General features: G+C 44.6%; 1 protein-coding gene across 7 annotated transcripts in view; it reads left to right on the forward strand.

Moving 5' to 3' along the window:
- HMBOX1 (homeobox containing 1) overlaps window positions 1–26,234 on the forward strand; it is a 150,096-nt gene that overhangs the window by 46,924 nt on the left and 76,938 nt on the right. For all 7 annotated transcript variants that reach the window (XM_056113994.1, XM_056113998.1, XM_056113996.1 and 4 more), the window contains exon 2: window positions 20,715–20,793. In XM_056113994.1, coding sequence (XP_055969969.1) covers window positions 20,771–20,793 — 23 coding nt within the window. In that variant the 5' untranslated portion in view covers window positions 20,715–20,770. The remainder of the gene's footprint in view (window positions 1–20,714; window positions 20,794–26,234) is intronic.

Raw genomic sequence — 26,234 nt, forward strand, 5'->3', positions numbered from 1 at the left:
AGGGATTGAGCCTAGGTTGGCTGCTTGCAAGGCAAGTGTCTAACCACTGTACTATCTCTCTGCCCCGTTTCTTCTCCCCGCCCCCCTCGCCCCTCCATCTCAATTCTCAGCAAGAGTGTCTCGGTTGTCAGATGTATGCGTGCCCTCCCTCTGCCCCAACACACGTACAGTCTGTTGTATTATTACCTTTAACTAAAGACAGGGCCAGAGCAAGGTGCTTGCCTCACACGCAGCCAATCCAGGTTCGATCCCAGGTACCACATAGGATCACAAGTACCGCCAAGAGTGATCACTGGGATTTTGAGGGCGAAACTGATGCCATGACAGGCTGCAACTAACCTTAAGTCTCAGCTAGGCCTCAGTTACTGTTTCCCTGAAGCAGGACTTGCAGTTTCTGGTAAACTCCCAGTTGAGTAATTTGCCTAGATAAGGAACTCGGCAGTTGGGTCTGGCCGGTCATGAGGGGTCACTGTACCCTCCTTAGAAACTGTTACTAACTGTTATTGGGAACCATTGTCAAATTGCTGACCACTGTTGTAATAGGGCCAATGCTAAAAATAGACCAGTATATAAACTGCTTCTTAACTTTGAACCCTATATAAACTCTTGTGGTTTGGAGTTGGGGTCCTTGTCAAGACTCCATTGTGTTGGATGAGACTTGAACCCTAGCTGGAGCTAGCAAAGGCTTGATCTAGCAATAAAGTTCCTTTACTTTTGCATTATCATATGTGGACTGGGTCTCTCCTCGACTGGGAATCCGAAACTCAGGTACAGCACGATCAGAGCCAGGAGTAAGTACTGAGCACCACTGGGTGTGACCCACAACCCCAAACTGAAGTCAAGAGAACTGGCTTCTTCATGGTTTTGCCTGAGATGAGACTGTGGAATCCTGCTCTGTCTGGTGCCATGGGCCTGGCCCCTGGCACTGCAGACTTTGATACCTGTTTCATAGCCTGACGATCAGGGCCCGTCACGGTAAAAGGAGGAACAGTGTTGAAATGTGACCAGGCACAAATTAACCTCATTCGGTTGCCTTCTTTATGTACAAAATCAGGAGGATGACTATCTACCCTTGAACCTAATAGAATTTGTTGTGAGTATTAAGTGAAACAAAGTGTTATAAGCTGCAAGATCTCTGCAGCGTTAAGATATGGTGGGGAAGATATTTCTAAAGGGCCAGTTCAGGCCACATTAAATGAAAAGGCACACTCCTGTGACTCCACAGGGGTTGTTCTTTGTTTCTTCATCAGACTGTTTATCCTCCGTCTATGGAAATTCAGTCCAGAGCTGGCCCGAGAGATAGTACAGGGGTGAAGGCACTTGCCTGGCATGTAGCTGACCCCCGCTGGATCTCTGGCACCCCACATGGCCCCCTAAGCCTGCCAGAAGTGACCCCTGAGCACAAAACCAGGACTAAATCAACCCTCCTGTCAACATGACCACTGTAGTGAATTAAGAAAAGAAACTGTTTTCACTGTAGGTATGGAACCCGGATCTCATGCGTGAAAGATTGGGGCTGTCCCTTTGGACCCCAGCCCCACTGTCACTGTCACTGTCCTCCCGTTGTTCATCGATTTGCTCGAGCGGTCCCAGTAACGTCTCCATTGTGAGACTTCTTGTTACTGTGTTTGGCATATCGAATACTCTCGGTAGCTTGCCAGACTCCAAGAGGGACAGAGGAATCGAACCCAGTTCGGCCGGGCAAGCTGCGCGCAAGGCAGACGCCCTACCACTGTGCTATCACTCCAGCCCTCCCCAGCCCCACAGCCGGTGAAAAACAGGGAACTGGATCTCTTCCGTGGGGCAGAGCAGCTCCCTTTCATTCTCATTCCCATCCCATCTAGCCCAAGTGAAGCAGCCACACATTGATGAAAGTTCGTAGGCGCGGACAGGTGGTGGACAGGTGCCCTCCGACCTTCATTTACCCACGGTCATACCAGAAGTCCTGGGCCAACCTTGGCGGCTGAGGACAGGCGCTCTGCTCTTCTCCAGCCTATTTTCCTCGACGGGTCCATGTGGGTGTCTACTCGGGCCCAGCCTGTACCTGTGGCCTTTCTTGCCACCTGCTGTCAGCTGGGCGCTGTCATACATTCCGGAGATAATCCTCTCCGACAAGGCCTGAGTTGCCCTCCCAGCTCTTCCCAGAGAGTGGAGACCCATGGGGCACTTAGCAGCAGTGCAGATGTGTGCTTCGTAGAGAGCGTTAGGTGGTGACTCGAGCTGAACTGGAAGCTGCATGACGGTAGAAGCCGCGTTCCATTTCTCTTTTGTATTCCTATTGCCTAAGCGAGTTCCTGGAACAGTTGCTTAATAAATATTGAATAGATGAATAGTAATCCGCAGGCCTCTCTTTAACAAACATTGGACGGGACTTCTGGAGCCTTCCGTTTCTCTCCCTGGCTTACAACTGATTTGTAAAATTTCCCTTAACCTTTCTAAGCCCGTTGTATCATTTTTTAAACTGAAAGGGAAGGTATTTTGGTAATCGTACAACTACCATTGCGTCCAAACTCCCCCGCCTGGCCTAGAGCTGTGGCCCCTGGAACCTGCCGAGGTGCAGGGGGCAGATAGTTTAGTCTCTAGTTCTTGGACATTTTGGCTTCTTGCTTCAGAAATTTTATCTCTCACTTCTAATTGTTTAGGTTTGTGAAAACCATTTATTTTTCGCTTGGGAAAATCATGAAAGCCAGATTAAGATTAGCTTTGAAATTCCTTTTGGGGGCGGGGGGGGGTGGCAGAGAGATAATACAAGCAGGTAAGGCTCTTGCTTTGCACACAGCTGACCCAGGTGGACCCCTGGCACCACCTGGAGTGATCCCTGGGTGCAGAACCAGGAGTAGCCTCGGAACACTGCCGGGTATGGCCCCCACACAAAAGACAAAATTCTTGCCTTTTTCTGACCCAGTGAACGATATGGTGTTACTAAAGATTCTATTATTGTTGTTGTTATCTGGTTTTTGGACTGCGCGTGGTGGTGCTCAGGGATCTTTCCCAGCATTATATGTACATCATTCTGCACAGTGGTTGGAGGACCGTGTGGTGCTGGGGGTCAGGTACCAGCCCTTTGAGCCATCTCTGACCCCCATATCTGTACATTTATAATTAATGCTGTGTATCGTGAGCCCTGCAGGGGTTCTAGGTGTGACTTTAACTCCAGACAGAATGAAATAGGGAAATATCGGTTAAATAAATTGAATTGCTTAAAAGTGGAGTGCTCTGTTATACTTTTGATCGGGGCGAGGTATCCCCAACTTTGAAAACACATTCTCCGATTCATTTGTTCATGATTTTTAGCCACTAGCCTATTAAAACATTCATTCTCTTCCCTCTAAATATGCTTATGCCCACCCCCCCTTCTCTGCTGTTCCCAATTCTTTCTACCTTCAACTCTTTTTGTTCTTCCAATTTTTCTTCTTTTTAACTTCAACAATCTGGGTTGCAGGGGGAAAAAAAACTGGCACTTAATCAAGAACATGATCTCATTGCTTTCAATGGCTTAGAAAAGAAACATTTTAAAGCAGTTGAAAGATTTCACTTTGGAAAGTAGGTGCTGCATAACTAAGTGTGTTGGTTCCCAGCAGAACCTTGAGTAACCCTTTGCCAGCCATCCTCATGCTTTTTCTCGTCCACTTCCTTTACTGTGAGCAAGAGCTTTAAAGTTTTTTTTGTGTGTGTTTTTCTTTTTTTTTTAAACCCTGTAAGATTTTCCTTTTGCTCTCTTGCCAGAATATTGTTTTCTGTTCTGTCATTCTTCTGTATAATGCGTCTATATTTCTGAGGCCTGATTGTTTGCAGGTGTCAACATTAATATCGAGATGGGGCATATATATTTATGACTTTTCATTTCTTCTAAGCTCACTCAACCCCCCCGCTCTCTTTGGTGTTCCCCAAAATATTTCTGGGCACCCTTGAGTGGGATGTGACATGTCGTCGGGAGCGGGAATGAATATTCTCTTTCTGCAGCCTCCTTGAGAAACCCACCCCCTGTCAGCCACCCCGTGTGGTGGTTTATCACACAGGGGTTCTTATCTCGGGTCTGCCCCCTCTTTCCGGACACAGGGTGCAGAGAAAATGGGGCAAGAGGTCTGCCGTTTCTTCCCTGGTTTTCATGCTCACCTCCTCCATCTCCTCTCGGAACCAGCTGAAACTTCTGTCGTCCATAGACTAATAAGAAAAATACTAAATTAGCTAGGGAGGGGATCGCTGGTTCTGATAGTTGCTGAAATCTTCGTCGTATTTGGAGTTAGCCCCGCCCTGTGAGCCTGTTCCATTTTGAAAACTGATTTTTGCATAGGCGCCTATTTACCTGCTTCAGAATGCAAAAGCAATGACAGTGTGTCCCAACAAAAGTCCCCAGTCGCATCTCTTATGTTCCTCGCCCAGGAGAAACAGTATTGCCAATTTCTTCGCCTGCACAAACAAATCTATATATAGTCACACACTCTTCCTGCCCTTCCTTCCTCCCCCTAATATGCTATATTGCTCCCAGCTATTTTCACTTGGAGAAGGTTGTGTTGAAGACTGCCCGCATCGTTCTGGTTGCTTGGTGGTTGTGATAGTGACAGCCATAACTGAGGTCACATAGGTCATTTCTGATAGTTTGCCAGTGCAATAGTACAATGAAGAATGACATCAGAAAAATGGATGCTCCTGTGTGGGAGGAACGCTCGGAACTGGAATTGCTGGGGTAGAGCTTGTGCCATCTGGGCCCGCTTCCACTTTAGTTACTGAACTCTGAGGCGTTTGTGTTGTTTTTTTTTGACATCTTGCTTCATGTGAGGATCCCTCCTTTTGCTGAACTAGCTTTCTGGCTTCCTCATTTTATTTGTAGACTGCTCAGGCAGTGCTCAGGCAACATAAATAATGGGCCAGGGCTAAGAAAATATAATAGCTCTAATTTTGTTTTCAGATTTTCATAGAGACGTAAGTGTAAAGAATTATCTCCCTATTGTGTAGCACACTGCAGTGTGGGCCGATGACAGGTAACTGATGCTGGGGGGGGGGGTGGCGCTGCGGGTCACGTGTCTCCCGTCCGTGGGCAGTGCTATTGGCAGCTTAGGGGGCTCACAGACTCAGTGGTGACAGATGCTGCATTTTTTTCCCCTTCAATATTTATAGTTTGTCTCCTGACTTTTAAAGATCATGTAGACCAAACAAAACACTACCTCAGGATTGCCCTCACGCCCTCAGCCTTCGTTGTCAGTAGAAGCAACCCCAGTCCATCCCTCCTGTGACTGGGTGCTGGTGAGGGAGTCCATGGGGCGCTCGACCTCACCAGTACTCCTGTCAAGTCTTTCTGATGCAGGCCATGCCCACAGGTGACCTATGCCGCTGTCTCAATGTGGTTTCTGTTTGGATTTCCCAAATGTTAATTTATGTCAAACATTTTTTTCCCTCCCTCCCTTCCTCCCTCCCTCCCTCCCTACTTTCCTCCCTCTTTTCCTTCCTTGACTCTTTCCTTCCCCTTTGGGTCACACCCAGTGATACTCCTCCTGGTGGGGCTCAGGGGACTCTATGGGATGCTGGGGATCTAACCCTGGTCTGCAGGCCGTGTGCAAGGTAAACGCCCCACCCATTGTGCTGTTCTCTGGTCCCTCTTTAACTTCTTAAATAGGGGCTACACCCATTGTTTTTTGGGGAGCCTGGCAGTAAGGGTTTGGGGGAAGGGAGAGGGTGCTGATGATTCAGTTCAGGCCTCCCCTAAGCCCATCACATGCCTTGCCTGGGGCTCCCAGGCTCCGGGCTGACTTTTTCCATCTTCTTTTTGCACTTGAGTGTTTTCCCTGAGCCTGTAAGCTGTATGTATGTCACCATTAGCACAGTGTCCACTAAGGGCTTTTGTTCCCTTTTGATTGAGTTGTTTTGTTGTTTACTGGGAGTCCTTTATGTATTTTAAATACGTGCAGGTAAATGCCTTTTCCGAATTTGTTGCTGGTCCCTTTGCTTTTGCACTCATTTCTTTCACTGTATGAAAAACTCAAATTTGCTGACTGTTCCATTGATTCTTCAGTGTTCAGTTCTACACAGCATTATTGTCTGTTTCATTAAAATTTTAATTGGAATCTTCTTCATCTATGTCTTCCACTTAAAAATATACAGAACCTGGGATTTTCTTCATCTATGTTTTCTGTTAAAAAACGTACAGAACCAGGCAATTCTAGTGTCACATTTGTATTCATTTCTTCCAGATAGCCTCTGACTCGAGCAGATATTTTGTATTTTAGAGGTGTCGGCTGGTAGGAATTAGCAGTCAGGAGCAGGAGACCTTGGGAGCCAACTCATTCATTAGATTGTCTGCAGGATTTCTACCTGGCTTCTTTGTAGAGTTTGGTCATTATTTGTAAATGCCGGAAGAAGATAGTCATAAAATATTGGTGTAGGTATTTTAAAAGTTTTAGCAAGGAATATTTGAGTCTGAGGTCACGTATGGCATTTTTGAATATTTTGCTCCATGCTGTATTGGAAATAAAAATTGGATCCACAGCCTTGAAACATGGGGTTAGGATTAAAATTCTTGCCTTACTGCATGTCTACTACTACCTGTTTCTTTATTCCTTTTTCTTTTCTTTAAATTTCCCACTGTAGAGATATTCTCAGTATTGTCCTGTTGAGCCCATCAAAAGTGAACAAACTCTTTGGGGGAGATGAAAGATGTGATAGGAACTACTGCCCTTGCAGTGAATGAGTGAATGGAGGAGGGGTGTTTGGAGAGGGGCAGGCTTAGTCAAGCTGTTCCTAGTGGCAGTGTCTGTCCTGCTCCATTTTTCTGCATATCCACACTCTCACAGCAAGTATTCTTTCAGACACTGCTTTTTCCAATAGTTTTTTAAAAAACTGCTTTTCTTATAAATTCGATGAACTTTTAGAAAGATCGATGGTTCAGGCTTTAACAGGTTAGATAAGAAGCTAATATGTTTGTGTTCTTGGCTTTTGGTCTCCGCCTGTGACACTGGGGGCCACTCCCGGCTCTGCTGGGAGAAGGGGTGTTTCTCCCGGCGCAGGGGATCAACCAAGCCTGTGAAACCTGCCTTCTCAGCCCACTGAGCCCTCCGTCGGCCCTAGTCCCAGTTCAGAAATACTAGATTAGTCTCAGACTGACTCCTTGAAGTGTAGATGCCGTTATCCACGGAAAAAGCCTTAGCAAGATTAATAAGTTTGTATAAGATCAAATCTCTAACAGAGGGTAGAACCTGCAATCACAGATGCAAAACAGTCTTGTTCCAAGTGTTATCTTTTATTTTTATGTTGTTGGGGCCACACTCAGCAGTACTCAGAGCTTGTCCTAGCTCTGTGCTCAGGGAGAACTCCCAGCAGTGCTCGGGAGACCATATCCCATGCCAAGGATTGAACTTTAATTGGTAGCGTGCAAGGCAGTCTCCTGCACCTAAGTCTGTTAATACTGAGTTCTCACCCAGTTTTGCATTGTAGATACATTACTATGATTTTGTTTTATGGGGGGATTATTTTTGACGGGCGGGATGGGGGTGAAGGAATTTCACCTTATGGTAATAAAGGCTCAGAATGATGCCTGGCAGTACTTTAGCGGCCATATGTGGTTCCAGGGAATTGAACAGGGGTTGACTGCATACAGGGCAGTGGCTTTTAACCCCTGTTCCTCCCCTGCCACCCCCGAAAGATTACTTTGTTAACTATATAATAAGAATGGAGTTGGGACAGCAGTTGGAAGTGTGGCTTAATGCAGCAGGAAGATTTCAAGTAAGAGAGGAGACGTGTAATGGAGAGATGCAGATGGGAAGGACCTGCTGAGAGTACCTGGTATTTGGCATGCCCCGGTTCCCCGTATGCTCATGTTTTGCTTCTGCTTACCACACACAGAACCGTGCTACCTGTTGTAAACTACCGCTTATTCGATGGCCTACCAGTTTGGGTTGGAGTTACCCAGCATTTAGCGCTGGGCTATAGCATAAAGTCTAAACTAAAAAAATTGACCTTGACTCATTCTGTGTCTTTGATAAGGATTGGCTTTAATAGAAATGTGCTTTGTCAGTATTTTCAAATCTGTATTTTGTATTTATTAACTCCGATAAATATTTTTAAAAGGCACGAGATATAGATGTAGACCCCTTTATTGCTGGTTAAATGTAATAGAATTCAAAACTGAGCCTGGAAATTATTCCAAGAAGAGGTCTTGTAGCCTTTAATTGGGTAAAGATCTGTGGTGCAGCGGATGCTTCCTGAGAGCCTGTTGTATTTGTTAGCAGACAGTAAGTAATTTGAAATAGTTATCCTGGGTATCTGTGCTCCATCATAGCAAAATTGCCACTAGAGTTTGAGAACTCATGGACTTTTCAGTACATGTCTGAGGAAAATTGTGCAGAATCGGGGATTAGAAATCGATGCATGAGCACCTAAAATCGAGACAGACCATTCTGCTAGTGAGATATCCTACAAGGGCTCTTTGGGCATGGTCAGAGAGAAGGTGATGGTCACCTGTGCTTGCAGGTTGTCAGCAGGAGGAGAAGGGAACCTGCCCCAACCTGACAGAGGGCCTTTCCTCATGACTGGAGATATGTTTTACGCCTCTTTAGACAGGCAACAAAACTGTGTGAGGCCCTAAATTAATGGTAGGCAGACCGTGGGGAATGGGACATAAAAAGAGGCAAGTTCTTGGGGTGGTTATGGTATCCTGAATTGGGGGTAAGCACTCAATTGGCGTTCTAGGGGGTAAGGGGTTCGTTGGCCTTCTGATTTGTTTGACTTTCCAGACATTTGATTGGCCACCTTGTTACTTTGAATTATATATGAGCCCGGCCTCCTGGGCTGTGGGAGTTAAAGCATTTCCCCACTTCCCTTGCAGGGGTAGCATGTTCAGCCCCTCAACCCCTGCCTTTTTATCTCCCGGCACCACTCACGTCTAGTAAATTGACAGAGGATGCTTCAGCGCTAGCCATAAAGAGTCGTTGATGTTGTTCTCTGAAGTACATTTTAATGGATGCTGGGAATGTCCAAAAATAACGTCCCTACTAACCTGTTGATATTATCAGAAATTCTACATTAGCAGTTCATGCTATTTCATACGAAATTGACCCATCCCTATTAGAGCCTTTTAATCCCTCTCTAAGGTAACATTTAGTAGTTTTGCATAGAATTTTCAGCAGTGAGTTCTTTGATCTGGCTGCCCCCGTTGTCCCCGGCTCACTTCTGATTTCATGTTCTGGTCCAGTCCCCTTTGCCCAAACGGCTCTTCCCTGCTGTCACTGTGAATGTGACGAACTCTTTCTTTACCCTGTCCTGAGCTTCACTATTCTCTCCTGCAGTTCCGTGACTGACTTTCTTACTTCATCCAAGTCCTTCCTGTTCTTTGGGCTTTCTCTGAGCACCCTACTTAAAATGATAACCCTGTGTCCTACAATTCATAATCCTTTCCCAGCTTTACTTATGATTAGAGAACTGTGCGACTCAAAAAATGTTGGCTGGGGCTGGAGCGGTACTACACTTGGTAAGGTGCTTGCTTTGCATCTGTCCAACCTGGGTTCAATCTCGTATGGTCCCAGCACGCCGCAGGGTCCCCTGAGCCCACCAGGAATGCTCTCTGTGCATAGAGCCAGGTGTAAGCCCTGAACACAGCTGGATGTGGCTCCAAAACTAAAGGTTGGAAATAAAACTTTTTTTTTCCACTTCTGTATTCTTAAACCTTTTATTTACCAGGGCTGGAGCAGTAGCACAATGGTAGGACGTTTGCCTTGCACACGGCCGACCTGGCCGACCCAGGTTCGATTCCTCTGCCCCTCTCGGAGAGACTGGCAAGCTACCAAGAGTATCTCGCCCACACAGCAAAGCCTGGCAAGCTCCTCGCGACGTATTTGATAATGCCAAACACAGTAACAAGTCTCACAATGGAGACATTACCGGGCCCGCTTTAGCAAACTGATGAACAATGGGAGGACAGTGCTACAGTATTTACCAGTACCTAGCTTGTAAATAAGTGCCCAGTAATATTAAAGACCATCAATGAGTAAATGTAATAATATTGCAGGATTTAGGCTTCAAAAGAAGTGCCTGTATGCCTTCCTTAAATATGACTAACCGCTGCTCGATCCCAGCACCGCATATGGTACCCTGAGCCCTGCCAGGAGTGATGCCTGCAGTAGGGCCAGGAATAAGAAGGAATAAGCCCTGAGCACAGCCACGTGTGGCCCCCAAACAGCTAGACAGCCACAAATCCTGTCTTGAAAGTGGGCACAAATCTCATCCTATGGTTTTTGTTACGATGCTCTTTCCTAGAATATACTGACAAAATTCATTTCTCTCTGTAGGAAATCCTTCTTGTATGCACATTTGTTATAATAGTTCTAAACTCCTAGCAAGCCCTGTGAGTGACATGTGTCTCAAATGGGTAGACCCTGTTCTTTTGAATGACTGGGGATATCTCCCCCCATTTTTTATTGAATCATCGTGAGATACACAGTTACAAAGTTGTTCATGATTGGGTATCAGTCATATAATGTTCTAGCAGCCATCCCTTTGCGAAAAGACTGGGATTTTTGCTTTTATTAATAAATTAGTGTAGGCACAGTCCTGGGAATCAGATTTCTGGCTCCTTTTCATCGCAGTTTTAAAAATCTGTAAACTGGGCTGATTAGAAAACATTTCTCATCATCACTTCTAGCTTAATATAAGATTGTATGAGTCACCTAATTCTAGCTTAGTGAATTATTTTCTCCACTTCTGTAATTATTTCATTTATTTAATGTTGGAAAGCTGCTGGGGTAAGAGAAATGCAAAATGATGCTGGCTCTTGCAGCGGGGTAAAACCACACCTCTCTCTGCTCCAAGTTGTTGACCGTGTTAGGTGCTCTGCTTGCTGGGGGAGCATCAGCACCGCCGGGGCCATGCATCTGGGCCAGTTCTCAAGAGTCACTTCCTCTATTTCTCCATCAAAATATTTGAGACATATGCCAGCAGGAATGCTTTTGCTGTGCGTGTTTTTTATCCTGGCTTTTTTGCTTTTTTGGAATGATAATCATAAAGAATTTGGAGGCTCTTCTGGTAGGTTTTTCTGGTATGGTGAAATCTGAAAACTGTCATGGGCGAAGTACATGAAGTAGTTGAACCCATAGTCCACAATCTGGTTCTCCTGTGGGCACTTAGAGTTCTCTTGGGCTCTCTGATCTGTGGATGTGGTTCGTAAAACCGTGACAGGATATCTGTTCCATCCTGGAAACACTCATGATACTCACCTAATAATGAAGAGCAAAACTCATTTGTCTTTGTATCCTTGGGAGACTGCCTGGCAGCATTTTGCTTATAGAAACACCCCAATCCATTGTCTTCGCGAATATCCCTTTGTATTGTCTACATGTTTTTGTAGCATAGAATGCTTTGTAGCTAATTTCTATGACTGGAACCCCTTAGATTTTATTATGAGACTTGAAATTTTCTTTCAGTTTTTCATTAAGCAAAGATTTATTAATTGCCAAAACATGGTAAGGACCGAAACTATGATAAGAAATAATGCTTGCTTTTAAGAAACTCACATTGGGGGCTAGAGCAATAGCACAGCGGGTAGGGCATCTGCCTTGCACACGGCTGACCTGGGTTTGATTCCCAGCATCCCATATGATCCCCTGAGCACCACCAGGAGTAATTCCTGAGTGCATGTGCCAGGAGTAACTCCTGTGCATTGTTGGGTGTGACCCCCCCCCCCAAAAAAAACTCACATTGTAGGGGAGAAAGACAGAGAAGGAATTGACTATTGGTATAGGAATTATCAAAGCATCATATAACCAACATGTATCTTTATGGTTCTCTACTATAAAGGATGGAAAGAATATTCTCTCTCATAAGTAAGAAAACTACTGAGACTGAGAGAAAGGGAAGGAGGAAGACGTCACTTTTCTTTCTGTAGGGCTAACAGAAGTGTGGCTGGAACAAGGGCCATGAAAGGAGTAAAGGCAAAAGAGACTTCTTCTCTGTTATTTGATACCTAGTTCGGAATATTTAGGAATATTTATCCATTATCTGATCTGTCATTTCCCTTGAAGTGGCTGTTTCTCTTTAGTCGTGAATAACTAATAGAATCAGTTGTTAGGTGTCCTGCTTGGAGTGTTCATAGAGGAAGTAGAAGGAGATACTTGGGGGTGATGTTATGCTCAAAATTATCTTTATGCCCAGAAATTGCATTTTACCTCAGAGATAATGGTACTGAATTATTAGAAATCTTATCCTCCAGAATTACTTCAGAAGTGTTTAGAAAATACTGTTGAATCCCTGACAAGTAGTTATTTGGATCTGTTAGGTTCAGGTTTGGCTAGGCAGGAGAGACCCTCCAGCACTGACTAGGGAGTGATCCCTGAGCACTTGACAGTGAAACCCAAGCCTAGTTGTCTGGAAATTCTGCTTTCTTCAACGATGAGGCTTAATGTCCTAGACCAACACGAAAGGGAGTTCTGTCTGCTGGACTTTGTGTGGGTTCTGGGGCTACATGTGCTGTTCTCAGGGGTGCACATTTGTTCCCGGGGATCCGGCCGGGGATGGCCGCGTGCAAGCCAGTGCCTGAACCCCAGACTGTTCTCAGCCCCCTTCAACGGGGCCATGTTTTCACTGTAGTTCAGTCAAAGGCAGTGGGGGGAGGGGGTGGGGTGGGCCTCAACACCCAACAACTCAGTGGAGTGGGGAATCCAGACACTTCCTGAAATGCAGCAGGGGCTGCTCTGCAGAGCGATGAGAATTGAAGGGAATCCAGCGTCTGAACTGGACCACAGTGGGGACAGCCACAGTCCTTCAGAAATCCTGATGCTGCAAGGGAAGTGGAATTTAAACTGATTGCTGTTCGGATCTGCTGCCAGTCCGGGTCATCCTCAAGAGGCACCTCAGGCCTGGCGCTCAGCACTCCTGCAAATCACAGCTTCATTGAGTACTATTCATGATAAAGAAATAAGTAATAACCATTTTTTTTCAAGTTCTCAGACACTTTTTTCGGGGTGGGGGGTTGTTGTGCCCCATCCCTGCAGTGCTTAGGACTTCCTCCTGGCTCTGTGCTCAGGGATCATTCCTGATGTTTCTCGGAATCAAACTGAGCTGTCGGTGAGTGAAGCTGATGCCTTACCCCTAAACTTTCTCTTTGGCCCCATAGATGTTATTTTTTTTTTAATGAAAAACATAGGAACCATTGAGGTGATCATAGAAACAACTGCCTGTCTTAGAGTAGCAAAACTTTTTTAAAAAAATTTCTTTCACAGGGCTGGAGCAATAGCACAGTGGGTAGGGCATTTGCCTTGCACGCGGCCGACCAGGGCTCGATTCCCAGCATCGAAATGGTCCCCTGAGCATCGCCAGGAGTAATTCCTGAGTGCAGACCCAGGAGTAACCCCTGTGTATTGCCAGGTGTGACCCAAAAAAACAAACAAAAAATTATTTTCATAAAGTTGTTCACAATAATGGATTACATTCAATAATTTGACACCAGTCTCACCACCATTACACCTTCCCATCACCATTATTTTGAATTTTCCCTTCACCACTCAAACCTGCCAAAAAGGCAGATGTTAGATAATTTATTTTGGATTGCTTATTATGAATAGTATAAGATGTCACACTGCCGCACAAGCAGCTGCGCACTCCTGGAATTCTAAAATTTTAGATAATTTGGGTCTGGAGAAATCTCTACAGCGAGCTGCTCAGTTCTGAGATTCTTTTGTGTGTCTCTAAGACACTAAGGAGCTTAAATATCAGCTGGAGGCAGTTTGTGGGTGTCACCTCCAGGGTCCCTTAGGGAGGAGGAAATGAGAAGGACAGGCCTATCTCCTATCCCTTGAGTCCTGGAGTTGACCATCGCAGTACTGCCATACCTGCAGAATAGCAAAACTTATTCCTGTATTAGATTTATAATAAATTGTAGAGGCCACGAGGCTGTCGTATGCTTCTTCTGGTTGTTGATTGATAAAACTTTGGGGTCCTCCATGAATGAAATACAGGAGCGTGGAGACATCTTTCCAATCCTAAGGAACTGAATACCCTGCCCTGCTTCCTCCTCAGAATTCAGCAGCTGCCTCGGATCCTGTTGTGTTCCAGGAGAGGTAGAGGTGACAGTCAATAGTGGCAGCGATAACAAAGAAGTAGCCATGTGATGTCGTAAGAGTACATGCTCAGAAGAAAATGAAAGCAAAAACCAAGTGATTTTGCTTTGGAGAAAAACGAATGTAGGGCCAGGGAGCCTTGGGATTAGGGCAGGCAGGTTTAGCTGTGCCCCCAAGGTTAAAACAGAACCTGGAGCTGGGCCGAGAGTGCAGGTGTGCTGGAGCGCCATGGGAGGCGTGGTGTGGCGGGGAGGAAGGGAATTTAGGGCGTCAGGGATAGGGGGCTAATGGTTCCTCGAGGTCTGCTGTGCTGAGTCTCTGCAGGAACCCTGTGTTCATCTGAGGAGCTGCACTGTGAGAAATGGCATAATGGCAGGGGCCAGGGCCATAGTAGAGCAGTAGGGCACTTGATTTGCACACAGCTGACCTGGCTTTGATCCCTGGCATCCCGTACCGTCCCCTGAGCATCGCCAGATGTGGCCCAAATCACCTCCCACCCCCAAAGAGAAATAGGATAACTGATGAGGAAACCCTGTCGCTGTAGAATCTGAACTGTGAATATTGAGATGGAGACTGTGGGAACAGGTTGTCAAAGGGCACCTGTGGGAGAGACAGTAAGTCCTCCCTGATTTAGCCAAACGAACTTAAGTTTCAAAAAAGTTTGAGTCTATAAAAGGAAAATACTCATCAGCAGAAGCATCCATTAAATTTCCCTGTCAATGGAAATGTAGGAAAACTTAACTTGTGTATGTCTGAGTTCATAAAAATCTGACCAGTAGCGGCTAGCGAGAATGCGCAGAATGTAAGACACCTGCCTTGCGTGTGGCCAGCCTTGCTTTAGCCCCCAGCACCGTATGTGGTCGCCTGAGTACCGTCAGGGGTGACCTGAGCACCAGAGCTTGACAGTGTTTATATTGGAGCCACTGTCTCCTGGTGTGTGACATACTTAGGGCCAATAATGAATCCTGAGTGAAACTCAAGTCAGTAGGTAAGTGTGCGTCTGTTCAACTTGGTAACATGGTAGCTACCACAAGTGAATTTTGCTCCAGAGAAATAATTTTTTAAAAAACAAATCCTTAATCTTCTATTTTTGAAGACAGACGAAGCTTAACCTAAGTACTCCTGAACTTCAGTTCTAATAAGAAAAGGGAAGTCCATTAACCGACTGGCCTTGGGCAAGTAGTATCTTGTGCTAATGACCTGTCTCAGGGGATTGTGGGAATGCTGAGTTTGTTTGTCAGGTGCTCTGTCAGGAGGAGTCCTGAGGTTGTGGTTGTCAGTTCCTGGATACATTGTCTGAGAGATTGATACTCTTAATCTAGGTGAGTTTGAAGCTTCTGTTAGCTGTGCCTTCGCTTTCTTCCACACCTATCACCATTCCCCCTTCACTCAGACCGCACCTTTTCTGAGGACAGAGCTTTGAAATGGAGCAAGGCTCATCTTTGGCATTGTTCAGGGGGAAAATTGTTTGACGTAAATAAAATACCTTCAAACTCCCTGCATTGTAAGCTTATATAAAAAAATGTATCACAAACTACAGCTTTTTGGAAAGAAGAACCCTAAAGAAACTTTTGTTGTTTGTTTTTTGGCCACACCCAGAGATGCTCAGGGCTTATTTCTGCTGTGCTCTGGGGACCATGTGGGACGCTGGGGATCGAACCCAGTCAGCCGTGTTCGAGGCAAGCTCCCTGCATGCTGTATTATCTCTCCGGTTCCCTTACGTCTGATTATTGTTATCATATGTAATCTATAAATAAACAGTCATTTTCATTAATTTTATTCTTTGCAGTTAGCTGTCACTTTTTCTGTGGTGAAACCTTTCACATATGCTTCCAGCACTTTCTGAATTTCCTAGGTCTAATCTCTCCATCTGAAAACCAGACATTGAATCTCCTTAGGAATCGAATGTTAAAATTGCCTTGTATGCAGCTGACCTGTTATCCTATATGGTCCCTCAGTACCGCCGGGAGTAATTCCTGAATGCAGAGCCAGGAGTAACCCCTGACCATCACTGCTTGTGACCTAAAAAGCCTAAATTAAAAAATACATAAAATTACTTGTTCAGGATTTAGTTGAATCCCTGTGGAACAGGGTAGCAGGATGGGGAGTTGCTGATGATGCAAGCGAAATCCATAAGCATATATTTTCTATTTTCTCTTATTTTGCACAGCTTACAAGTCTTAATAATAAATAATGAAAGGTTTTACAAACCACTGCTATAGATTTCCTCAGGTCCTGGGATGACTCAGAGGATGCTTTGCCGCTTTACTGTGGCAAACCGGGTTCAGGCACGCAGCACTGCCAGGTGTGGCCTGGAAACAAGGGGAAAAGTCGCAATATTTTATCTTTCTAGGAATTCACAGGATACAAGACTAGTTGGGATAAGAACCAAGAACTGAAAGGAAGAGAGATGATCGCCTTGTCCCGGGGAATTTTATGACCTTTCCCATCTACTTTATTTATGTGTGTGTTTTTAACAACCATGTTAAAAAGAAGAGTTGCTTCTTTGTCTGCATATTGAAAATACTCAGTAGCACCTGGTTTCAGGGGTCCTGAGACCGTGTGCCTCTTTACCATGTTCTTGTTTTATTTTAAATAGATCATTTGTATGGGTAACATCGGGTTCTGTGGGAAATGCTAGAGCAAAGGATGGCACTGGCTGCTTCAAACCTCTGAGAATTCCTTTTTGGACTCCAGAGCTGGCCGAAGGGGCGCCTCTGTTCACAGCATCTCTGTCACCTCTCTGTCTGTGGGTGGGTCTCTCCCTGCCCCTGACTACAGCTCTCTGTCCCCTCTCTCTGTGGCTGGGTCCCTCCCTGTCACTGCCTACAGCTAACTCCCCTCTGCCTCCTTCCTTCTGCCTCCCTTTCTCCAAGTCTTAGGCTCCTTGCTTTTTCCTTCCTTTCTAGATTTAAATATTCTGTCCTTTCTGTGCTTCCTGTGATTGGGTGAAGCAGACACCTGCTGACCTGCACAGTGGAAATTCAGTTTTGAATCACCACCACAGTTGGGCAGAGGGTAGAGAAGTCGGTGCCTCTGTTCACAGGGTGCTTGGTAAGAATCGATGGTAATTTGGGGCTGGAGTGATAGTACAGCAGGGAGGGAGGGTGTTTGCCTTGACTGACCCAGATTTGATCCCCGGTACCCCACATGGTTGCCAAGCATTGCCAGGAGTGATTCCTGCATGCCAAGCCAGGAGTAGCCCCCGAGCACTGCTAGGTATGGTCCAAAAAAACCAAAAAAAAAAAAAAAAGGAGAGAATCTGTTATAATCTAAAGTGTTTATATTATCTTGGCAGAATTACTCTGCCGGGAATTTATGCCAAACATTTTTTAAATGTTTTTTTAAATTTAAATTAAAATTTTTTTTGCCACACCCAGTAGTGCTCAGGGATCATTCCTGGTAGGGTCAGGGGACTATAAGTGGTGCCAGGCATCAAATCTGGCCTGGCTGCATGCAAGGCAAGAGCCTTACCCGCTGTATTGTTGCTTCGGTCCCGAAACATATACTTAACATGTGCAAAGACTTATAAAGAAATGGTGAATGGTGTCTGGGTGGGATTAAAAAAGGAGTCTGGGTATCAAACGGATTGAGCCTTTTATTTATTTTGCGATGCCAGGACCAAACTCAGGTCCTGTGCACACAAGGCAAGCTCTTTGCCTCTAAGCCACACGCATCTCTGGCCCAAAGCCTCCTACATATTGAGAAATCACTTTTTCCTCAGTCTTACACAACTGCATCTTAATATATATATATAAAGATGAAAACTAGAAGGAAAAGAACTTCTTACCGACTGTGGCTTATAGTGTCTATAAATTCTTTCTGTGTCATTGAACTTGGCTGTTTTTAATACCATTGGTAAGAATTCTTTGGTATTTGATCTACAGTGATGCTTTAATTTCACTTAGCAGAATGTCTTCATGTTATTACTGCCTTAGAATTTCCTTTCAGGCTGATTGATCATTGTATGGATGGGCCCCAGTTTGTTGGTCACTTACCCATCAGTGGGCGTTCGGGCTTGCCACCCCCTCCCGACCATGGGAATAATGCTACTGTGGAGAGGGCCCGGCAACTCCTGTTGTATTCCTTCATTCAAGTCTCTGGGGTACATGTGCAGGAGCAGGATTATTGGGTCTTACAGTCATTCGTATCTGATTTCACTTGAGAAGCTTCGCGCAGTTTCCCATACGGGTTTCACCATTCCACTTTCTCCCCAGGGACACACAAAAGTTTTATTTTCTCTGTATCTTGCCAGCACTTGTTATTTTCTGTTTGTTTTGCTTTTGCGTGAGCCTTCCTAATAGATAAAATAGGTAAAAATCTGTCAAAACCAAGACGGAACAGTGCCGGGAGGGAGAGCTCTGCCTTGGAGCCTGGAAATAGCGAGTCCCATCATACCTTGCTTGCTTGCTCTCCTGTGCTTTAAGATTATTTCATCTTTATTGAGCATTTTAAAGCCTCTTCGTATCTAAAATATAAACGCTGTCAAGTCACTGATCTGCGGTTGTCTGTCAGTATCAGAGACTCTGTCTGTCTCCTTCTCTGGGGAAAACGCTTTTTCCTTTGCTTTCTCTTCCTGATTTACTTCCTCTCATTTGTGACTTGGTTCTCCTGGTCATAGCCTCCAGGCACTTAGGATCCTTTTGTCCTGACGCTTCCTGATCCCTCAGACCTTGGGCTGTTCTCCCTGCAGTCTTTCCTCTGTGCCTCTGGACTCCCTTCACACCTTGGCAGGTGGGAATCTTATTCTGTCTCCAGGTAACAGTTGAGATCTCACCCCCAGAAGTCTTCCCAGTTCTCTGTAACCTAAATTAATTTCTTAATTATTGCTCTCCTTAGCCCTGTACTTTTATCTCCCCACATGAGGCCTGTTAGTGTGTAATTTTCTTTTGGCCCTCCGGTTTAATATACTTCTGTGTTGCCACGACCATCTCTGCACATGTGCCAGTGTGCTTGCTTATTCTAAAGCTAAGGACTTCTTAGTAACTGAATTTGAGCAAGAGTTAAAAAATGCGTATTCACCAGTAATCAGTTATGTGACTTGATGTTGCAATTTTGCCTTGGAAATACAATCAGCAACATTTTCAGATTTTTTTTTTTTTGTACTTTACATCTTACTTTTTTAGGGCAGGTATTTTTTAAGTCAGCAAGAAAATTAACTACAACAGGAAGTTCATTAAAGCTATAATTTAGAATATGCAAATGTGAAAGGTTTCTAACTTTACCCTGTACTTTCACATATATCATTAGTCACTGTTAGACACGTTGGTCTTGCATAATATAATTCAGTAATTCTGTGTGCTGAATGTGTATTTTAATGTGTTTTTTACATCAACATTTTAAACTTTCATCTAATTTATAATTTTAACTTTGAGCTAATGGAAATAGTTGCCTCTATAGATTATGGTTTGAAGCTGCTAATAAGTTCAGTCTGTGATACATGCTCTTTAGCTCCTAACCCATATAAATAGTTCATTTCTTTTTTTCTCTTTTCTTTTTGGTTAGGACATAAGTCTGAAATGAAAGGGGTCAAAGAGTGTGAATAGTGAATAAGGCAATGACTGCTGATCTGAAGGGGAAACTGCTGGGTTGTCTTAACTGTTTGTTTGGCCATCTCTATGCAGCTCCTGTATTCATTTCCCCTTTTTAATTGGTAATAATCGTCCCTGTTGCTGATTTGTGAAGTACTTCATCACCATCATTTTTAGAACATTAAACTGTTACCTGTTATCCTGATTGAAAGAGGTGGACATAGAGACTTCAAGAAACTGTTGCTCAAGATTTCACGTGCTTTAAATAAAATGAAAAAGATGCTTGGGACTAGTTTGCCAGTGAAGACCTTTAGCTGTGGTCTTCCTGTGCTGTTTCTCTGTGTACATGGTTCCATGGAAATGCACTCAGACTGGAGAGAGCTCAGCTAATTGCATTGATGGTGTGCTGTCCTTATAGGAGACAGACTGAATTGCTGGTACTTGGCCCCCAAGTGGCGTGGAGCGATAGCACCTCAGGAGTGACCCCAGAGCACAGAACCAGGTGTAACCACTGAGCATCCCCAGGCGTGGCCCAAAACACTATATATATTTATATACAATGTTCCGCTGTACATTTAAATTTGTTTTCCAGCTAGTATTAAGGCTAATTAAAAGAATTAAGTGCAGAGCGATAGGACTGCAGGCAGGGCACTTGCCTTGCACATGACTGACCCTGACTTTGATCCCTGCACCCCATAGGGTCACCCCCCCCCCCCCCCCAGCCCACCATGAGTAATTCCTGAGCTCAGGGCCAGGAAAGCTCCGAGCAGATCTGGGCCCAAAAGCCAAAAAAAAAAAAAAGGATTAAAGGATTGGGGGGAATGAAAAATATGTTTCCCTGGGTGATGTCTGGTAAGAGATAAGAAGTGTACTACTTTTAAAAAGCTTTCAGTACTGTCTTTGTACTTTAAATTTTTTATGTTTCATTTCAAAGTTGTAAAATAAAATTTTATTTTTATTTGGCGGGGGGGGCACCATTGGGGTTCAGCAGTGGTTGGGGGGCCGGGTGCCAAGGATTGAGCCTGGGCCTCCTGCATGCCAGGCCTGCTGAGCCGATGCTGTTAGCATTCTCAGGCCATATCGCTACAGCTTTTACTCAGCCTTTCATTGATGAGTATTTCTGAATTCTGTCTTTGTTCTGCAGAATGGTGATCGGCGCTGATCTCCTCTGAGCGGGTATCGATCCACCTCATGTAAAGTATGCTCAGTTCCTTTCCAGTGGTGTAAGTATCCAGTCTTCTCGCAATTTCTGTCTTGCCACTTGTTTTAGTCAAGTTAAGGAATCCTCCTTGGCGCCCCTGTAGGGGGTCGGCTGCATCTCTGCAAGATTCCTGTTGTGCTCCCTGGGTCTCCCCGCTGGAGAAGCCCTTGTCCCCTCAGGCTCTCCCTCAGGATTCTCCTTCCCCCTCATTTCCCTAAACAAAACTCTTTCATCTTAAAAAAAAAAAAAGAAAAAAGTCTTTATTTATTATAATCCATATTTGCAGCCAAGTTTTGTAGAATCGAAAGAATTTCTTCTAATCCTATTGGTAGGTAAAAAAAAATGCATTTTTAAATCTCTCGTCTTTCTCTTTGACCATTTCTGTTTTCAACTTTGAAACCAGCATTATCAGTTGGACAGAAAATGACTCTATTAATTTTAACTGCTTAACAACCTTGAAAATGGTGACCTCCATGCCTCATCATTCAGAAGGGCGAGTGTAGATCCCTTGTGACAAGCAGAATATCGGGGGAAATGTTGCCTTGCCTTTTTGTGTGCAGACTCCTAGCACCCCAGCCTGTATCCGTTACCTACTGGGGATAATAATGTAGTTGAACCTATTAGCTAATGCACTTGCTAGCCTTTCTTTGGAGTCAGGCAAAAAATACAAATTGAGAGGGTGATATTATGCTGAGTTTCTTTGCGCTAAGATCTGAACTGTAACCACTGGTTCATATTAAATAGGCCTCTGAATAAAAGTATTCCGGGAATTTCAGATATTAGGGATGATAAAGTATCTATTAGCTCATTAAGTGCATCTTTAGAGTCTAATGCAGAGTGCCTTTAGCATAAGTATTTTCTAAAATTTGGTACTGTCTACATTTCGATTAAATTCCTTCCGTTTCGGTTGACAGTTCCATAATCTAGTAAGATTATTGTCCTTATTGCGTAGGTTTTTCGATTTTCTCCCTTAATGCCCATTTCTGAGTTTCTGTTAAGTCGTCGTGTCCTTAGGAAGTTCGAAGGCACTACATTGCTTTACCCCTCAGTTTCTTTCAGTTTTATGATTTGTTGTTCTGGCCATTGCAGCGTGAACACAGGAGGCAGAGGCCAGCTGGCAGAGATGCTAGGGTTAGCCCTGGGGCTGGGCATGGGGGGTAGGGGCGGGGCGAGGAGGGGAGACCTAGACTCCCACCTCTGGCCCTACCCCTCATACTGCTTACTATACCCCCTCTTTTTGTTTTAAAGTATTATCGACATACTGTGGTGTAAAATCCTATTTTTCTTCAACTTTCTATTATGAAAAGAAATTTTTTATACTGTTATCTATGGCCTTAACTCTCCGTTGACTCACCTCCAGTCAGTTCTGATGGTTTGAATTGTAGAACCTTTTTACTACACTGTCACACTTAAAGCCTTAGTAGTTCTTCATTGCTTACTTTTCCTCATTTTCTTAAAGTGGTCTGCCACTTCTGTGGGAGTACAATCATAAAAGAGAATGCTATACCCTAGGTAATAAGACGGAGGGCCGGAATGTATCTGTCTTTAGTTGGCGAACATTATGGTTGGCTGTGTAGAATGCATTGGGTCATCAGACGGTACAAATCATAGTGCAGAACAGAATGGACCTGTGAGCGGGCCGCATTGCTGCCTCATCGTTTTAGGAACAAAGTTACCGGTGGCCATGAAGGGCCACTCACAGGGTGGCTCCGACACTTCCAGTCCCAGTCAGAGTTCCCCAAGCACTGGAAGGATACGCCCTTGAGAATTGGGAATTGGCAATTCTTGGAAAAGAGATAGAGATATGGAGAGATAGTGTAGAGGTTAAGGCACTGGCCTTGCAGTGCCGCAAATTCCACTTCAACCCCTGGCAATGCATATGGCCCCACAGCAGTGCCGGGGTCATGACTGAGCTTAGAGGCAGCAATAGCCCCTGTGCATAGCGGGGTGTGAACCAACCTTCCCCTGTTGCTCCCCAAAACAGAGACAGAATCAGTGGCTAGCAATTGCACTGTTCTTCGTCAAGTTTATTAAACTCTTGGCGTTTACAAATAAAGTAGCAGTGCCATTTTGGAATTTGTGGTTTCAAGACAAATCATTTGTAAATGCTTTAACTGTCTTTGCTCTACATGTTTGCAGAATTTAAGAAAGTAAGTTCTGAGTCTGATGTCTTTTCCAAGAAGGGCTTAGGTACATACCCAAGGAGGGAAGAAATTCATTGTGAAATAGTTAAGTTACGGTGTGATTGTGTGGTCACTTAGAGCATCAGTTTATGAGCTCAGCCATAATTCAGAATTTAATTGTTCTTTTATGCTTTAAACATTGTCTATGTTATTGCAGTATTGAAATTCTTTTCACATCATTTTCAATTATTGTTGGCCTGAGTCTGCATTCAGATTAGTAATTTAAAGTGAAAGATGTTCCTTGCTCTGTGAACAATTCTTGTGCACATGATAAAATTAATTCAGTTCCTACATGGTCTCGCTTTCTCTTAGAAAAGAATTGCTGGTCTCGTGGACTTAGATGACCTTTCTAGGTCATTGATCACTCTCATTTTATGACTGTGGCTAGACTAGGTAAATGATAAGACATAAAATGTGTAAGTGGCAGGATGTGCGCCTTTGTTTGTTAATGCCCATTGCACGATTATCCCTGATACCCAGCAAAGCATTTCTCAGTCAAACACTGTACCTGCAGTGTCGTGTATGATCTTATCTTAATCATTATGTCTTTATCATCCTCCTCTACGATAATTATGCATTCCATTCTCGCAGTCGTACATCTTTTTCACTTTTAAGTATATCTTTGTGTTCGCGACCTCTCAGTACAAGTCTCAGATATCTAATTTTTAAAGGTGAAGCGTCTCGCTGCATTCTGATGTGAGAGAATGAGGAGAAATCTGTTCTCTCATACCACAGGGCAGCAGGGACTGGGCTGGGAGGGCGGAATTGCCTGTATGAGAAAAGCTGCCGTGCTATTCTCCTTTGTTTGGCACTTCCCCCCCCCCCCCCCGCCCCACCCCCTCTTTTTTTTTGCTTTGCATTTATTCCTCTGCCATATTCTCCCCTCGACTGCCTTCCTCTAGGAGGTGAGAGGTGTATCCGACTAACCTCTTCCTGCTCTGAAGGGTAGTCCGGAGGCCTGCACCTTAATTCTCTCTCTCAAAATTCGCACTTTGAAGAGGGCTTAGCTTCCTTGTGTTTTGTGCCCAACCATTAGCCCCGAGGTGTGGGGCATTGAGAGTGTTTGAAAACCAGGCCTTCGGTGCTTCTAGTATCTCCTTGTATGACTTTTCCCCAATGAAAGTGTTTCTCCTGGTGAATCTGAGGACAGGAAGTAGTGCACTGTTTCAGGTGCGGCTGGGGCTTTAGTTCCCATGGTTCTAATTCAAGTTTCCGGGTGAATACTTTATGACAGATAAAATTGATATGACCTGTTTTAATTTTATGTTAGTAATCAGTGCTGTGTCCTATAGAAGTTTGAGTTATATAAAGATTATTATCTGCTCTCAGAACGGATGGAAAAAAGTCATGATTGATTTATTTTGTTCGCATAATGAAATAGTTCTTGAAGTCCCACGTCTAACGTGCGGTTAGCTCATGAAGTATTTTGAGAGCATGAAGATTGGAGTGAGCAGTAGATGGGTCTCTCTTGTTTTCAAGGGGGAAGAAGGATATGTAGAAATATCAACTTACCAAATCAGTAAATTATTTGAATTGCTAACAGGAAGATTTGGCAGCTCTGAAGAAACTTCCTTTGATTAAGGATTAAAATGTGACTAAGCAGTAGATGGAGCAGACAGGGCGCTGAGGACTGAAACAGAAACTGCAGTACTAAGTGTCTCTTCGAAGCCATTAGGAAAGCGCTCACACTGCTACTTGGTCGCCCTTTTATTTAAGTACGGACCAGCAGTGTGCACTATGCATGTTCATAGGGATTGCACCACTGGCACAGAACACGGGACTCTCCCAGCACCGCCTAGCGTGGGGAGAACAGGAGGGATTTGTGTCCTGCCTGGCACTTCTCGGGCTGCTGAAGCCTCGTGCTTCAGGGTCACTCCTGGCAGCGCTCCAACCTTGTGGTGCAGGGGATGGAATCCCCGCCTAAGGGTGTGTGTGCCAGGCAGTCTCCTTAATCCCTGTACTCTCACTCCATTTGATTGTGCTTAACAAGGTGTATTGTCCTTTTAAAATTGCCAATAGGAGGGGAGGGCCCAGGGAGTTACACATATTCATACATTTTAGTGTATATTAAATATAGAACATTTGCATGGGAATGTGTATGATATCAGTGGCATTTAAAGATTAAAGGAGAGATTTCTGACAGACAAACAACTATCCTTTCCAGAAAAAACGGTTCAGATTCTTACACAAGAGCTGGAGCAATAGCACCTCGTAGGTTTCCGTGCACACGGCCAACCTGGGTTCAATCCCTAGCACCCCATAGAGTCCCCGAGGTCCACCAAGAGTGATCCCTGAGCTTAGAGCCAGGGATCTGAGCTCAGCTGGGTGCGCCCCCGCAAAACAAAACAAAAATCCTTTTACAGGGTTGAAGTTAATATAAAATTCTAGGTAGATAAAGGGCCTTGAATGTTAGAGTATTATCAGAGCCTCCAGTCTGTGCTTCATTGATTTCAGTCTAAAATGTACTGAAATGAGCGAGAGTGGGAATGGGAAGGAACAGTACAGCAGCCTTTGTCCCCGACATGCGATGCCCGTGAGCCAGCCATCTGCGCTCTGGGAAAGGGGTGCCTTGGCATCGGGCAGAGGCACATTTGGGGATGCAGCTACTGGTAGAACACTTGCCTGCAACAGTCGCACCAACAGTGGTGCCCTCATCTGTTCTCTGGCACCTAAGTGAAAAAGATCCATGATTCTGTTTCAGATCTATTACCAGGGATGTGACTTCGTGACGGAGAACAGCTGGGTGTGGCCCCCAAACAAAACAAAACTTCTTGAAGTTTTCTCTTTCTGCTTAATCAGGTTTTCTATTTTGCTTTTGTTTTTGTGTTTTGGGCGAAGTCCTAATCCACACTTTGCACCTTGGTTTTCTTACTGAGACAATTTATTTTTTCTTTTTTGGTTTTGGGCCACACCCTACTGTACTCACAGTTTACTCCTAGCTCTTTGCTTAGGGATCACTCCTCGCCGGCACATTGGACCAAATGGGGTGCCAGGAATGAAACCCCGATCAGCCATGTGCAAAGCAAGTCCCTCCCCGCTGGACGATGGCTGTAGTCCCATTAAGGTGTTTTTTTTTTTCCCCCAAAGTGAGTAGTCACAGAGGGTTAGTGAAGAATACATTATAGAAAATGCTTATCTGGTGACTTCCTAGAAGTTAGTGTTCAATAAATATTCAGTACAGAGAGATTGAAAAAAACGGTGAGATAGCCACCATCTTAGAAGGACTAGATAAAGATGTTTACCTGCAAAGGGTGGAGAAATTCCTTGGTATTTTTTTCCA

Source organism: Sorex fumeus, unplaced genomic scaffold, assembly GCF_029834395.1.
Source record: "Sorex fumeus unplaced genomic scaffold, SorFum_2.1 ptg000024l, whole genome shotgun sequence".
In the NCBI taxonomy this organism is placed as follows: domain Eukaryota; kingdom Metazoa; phylum Chordata; class Mammalia; order Eulipotyphla; family Soricidae; genus Sorex; species Sorex fumeus.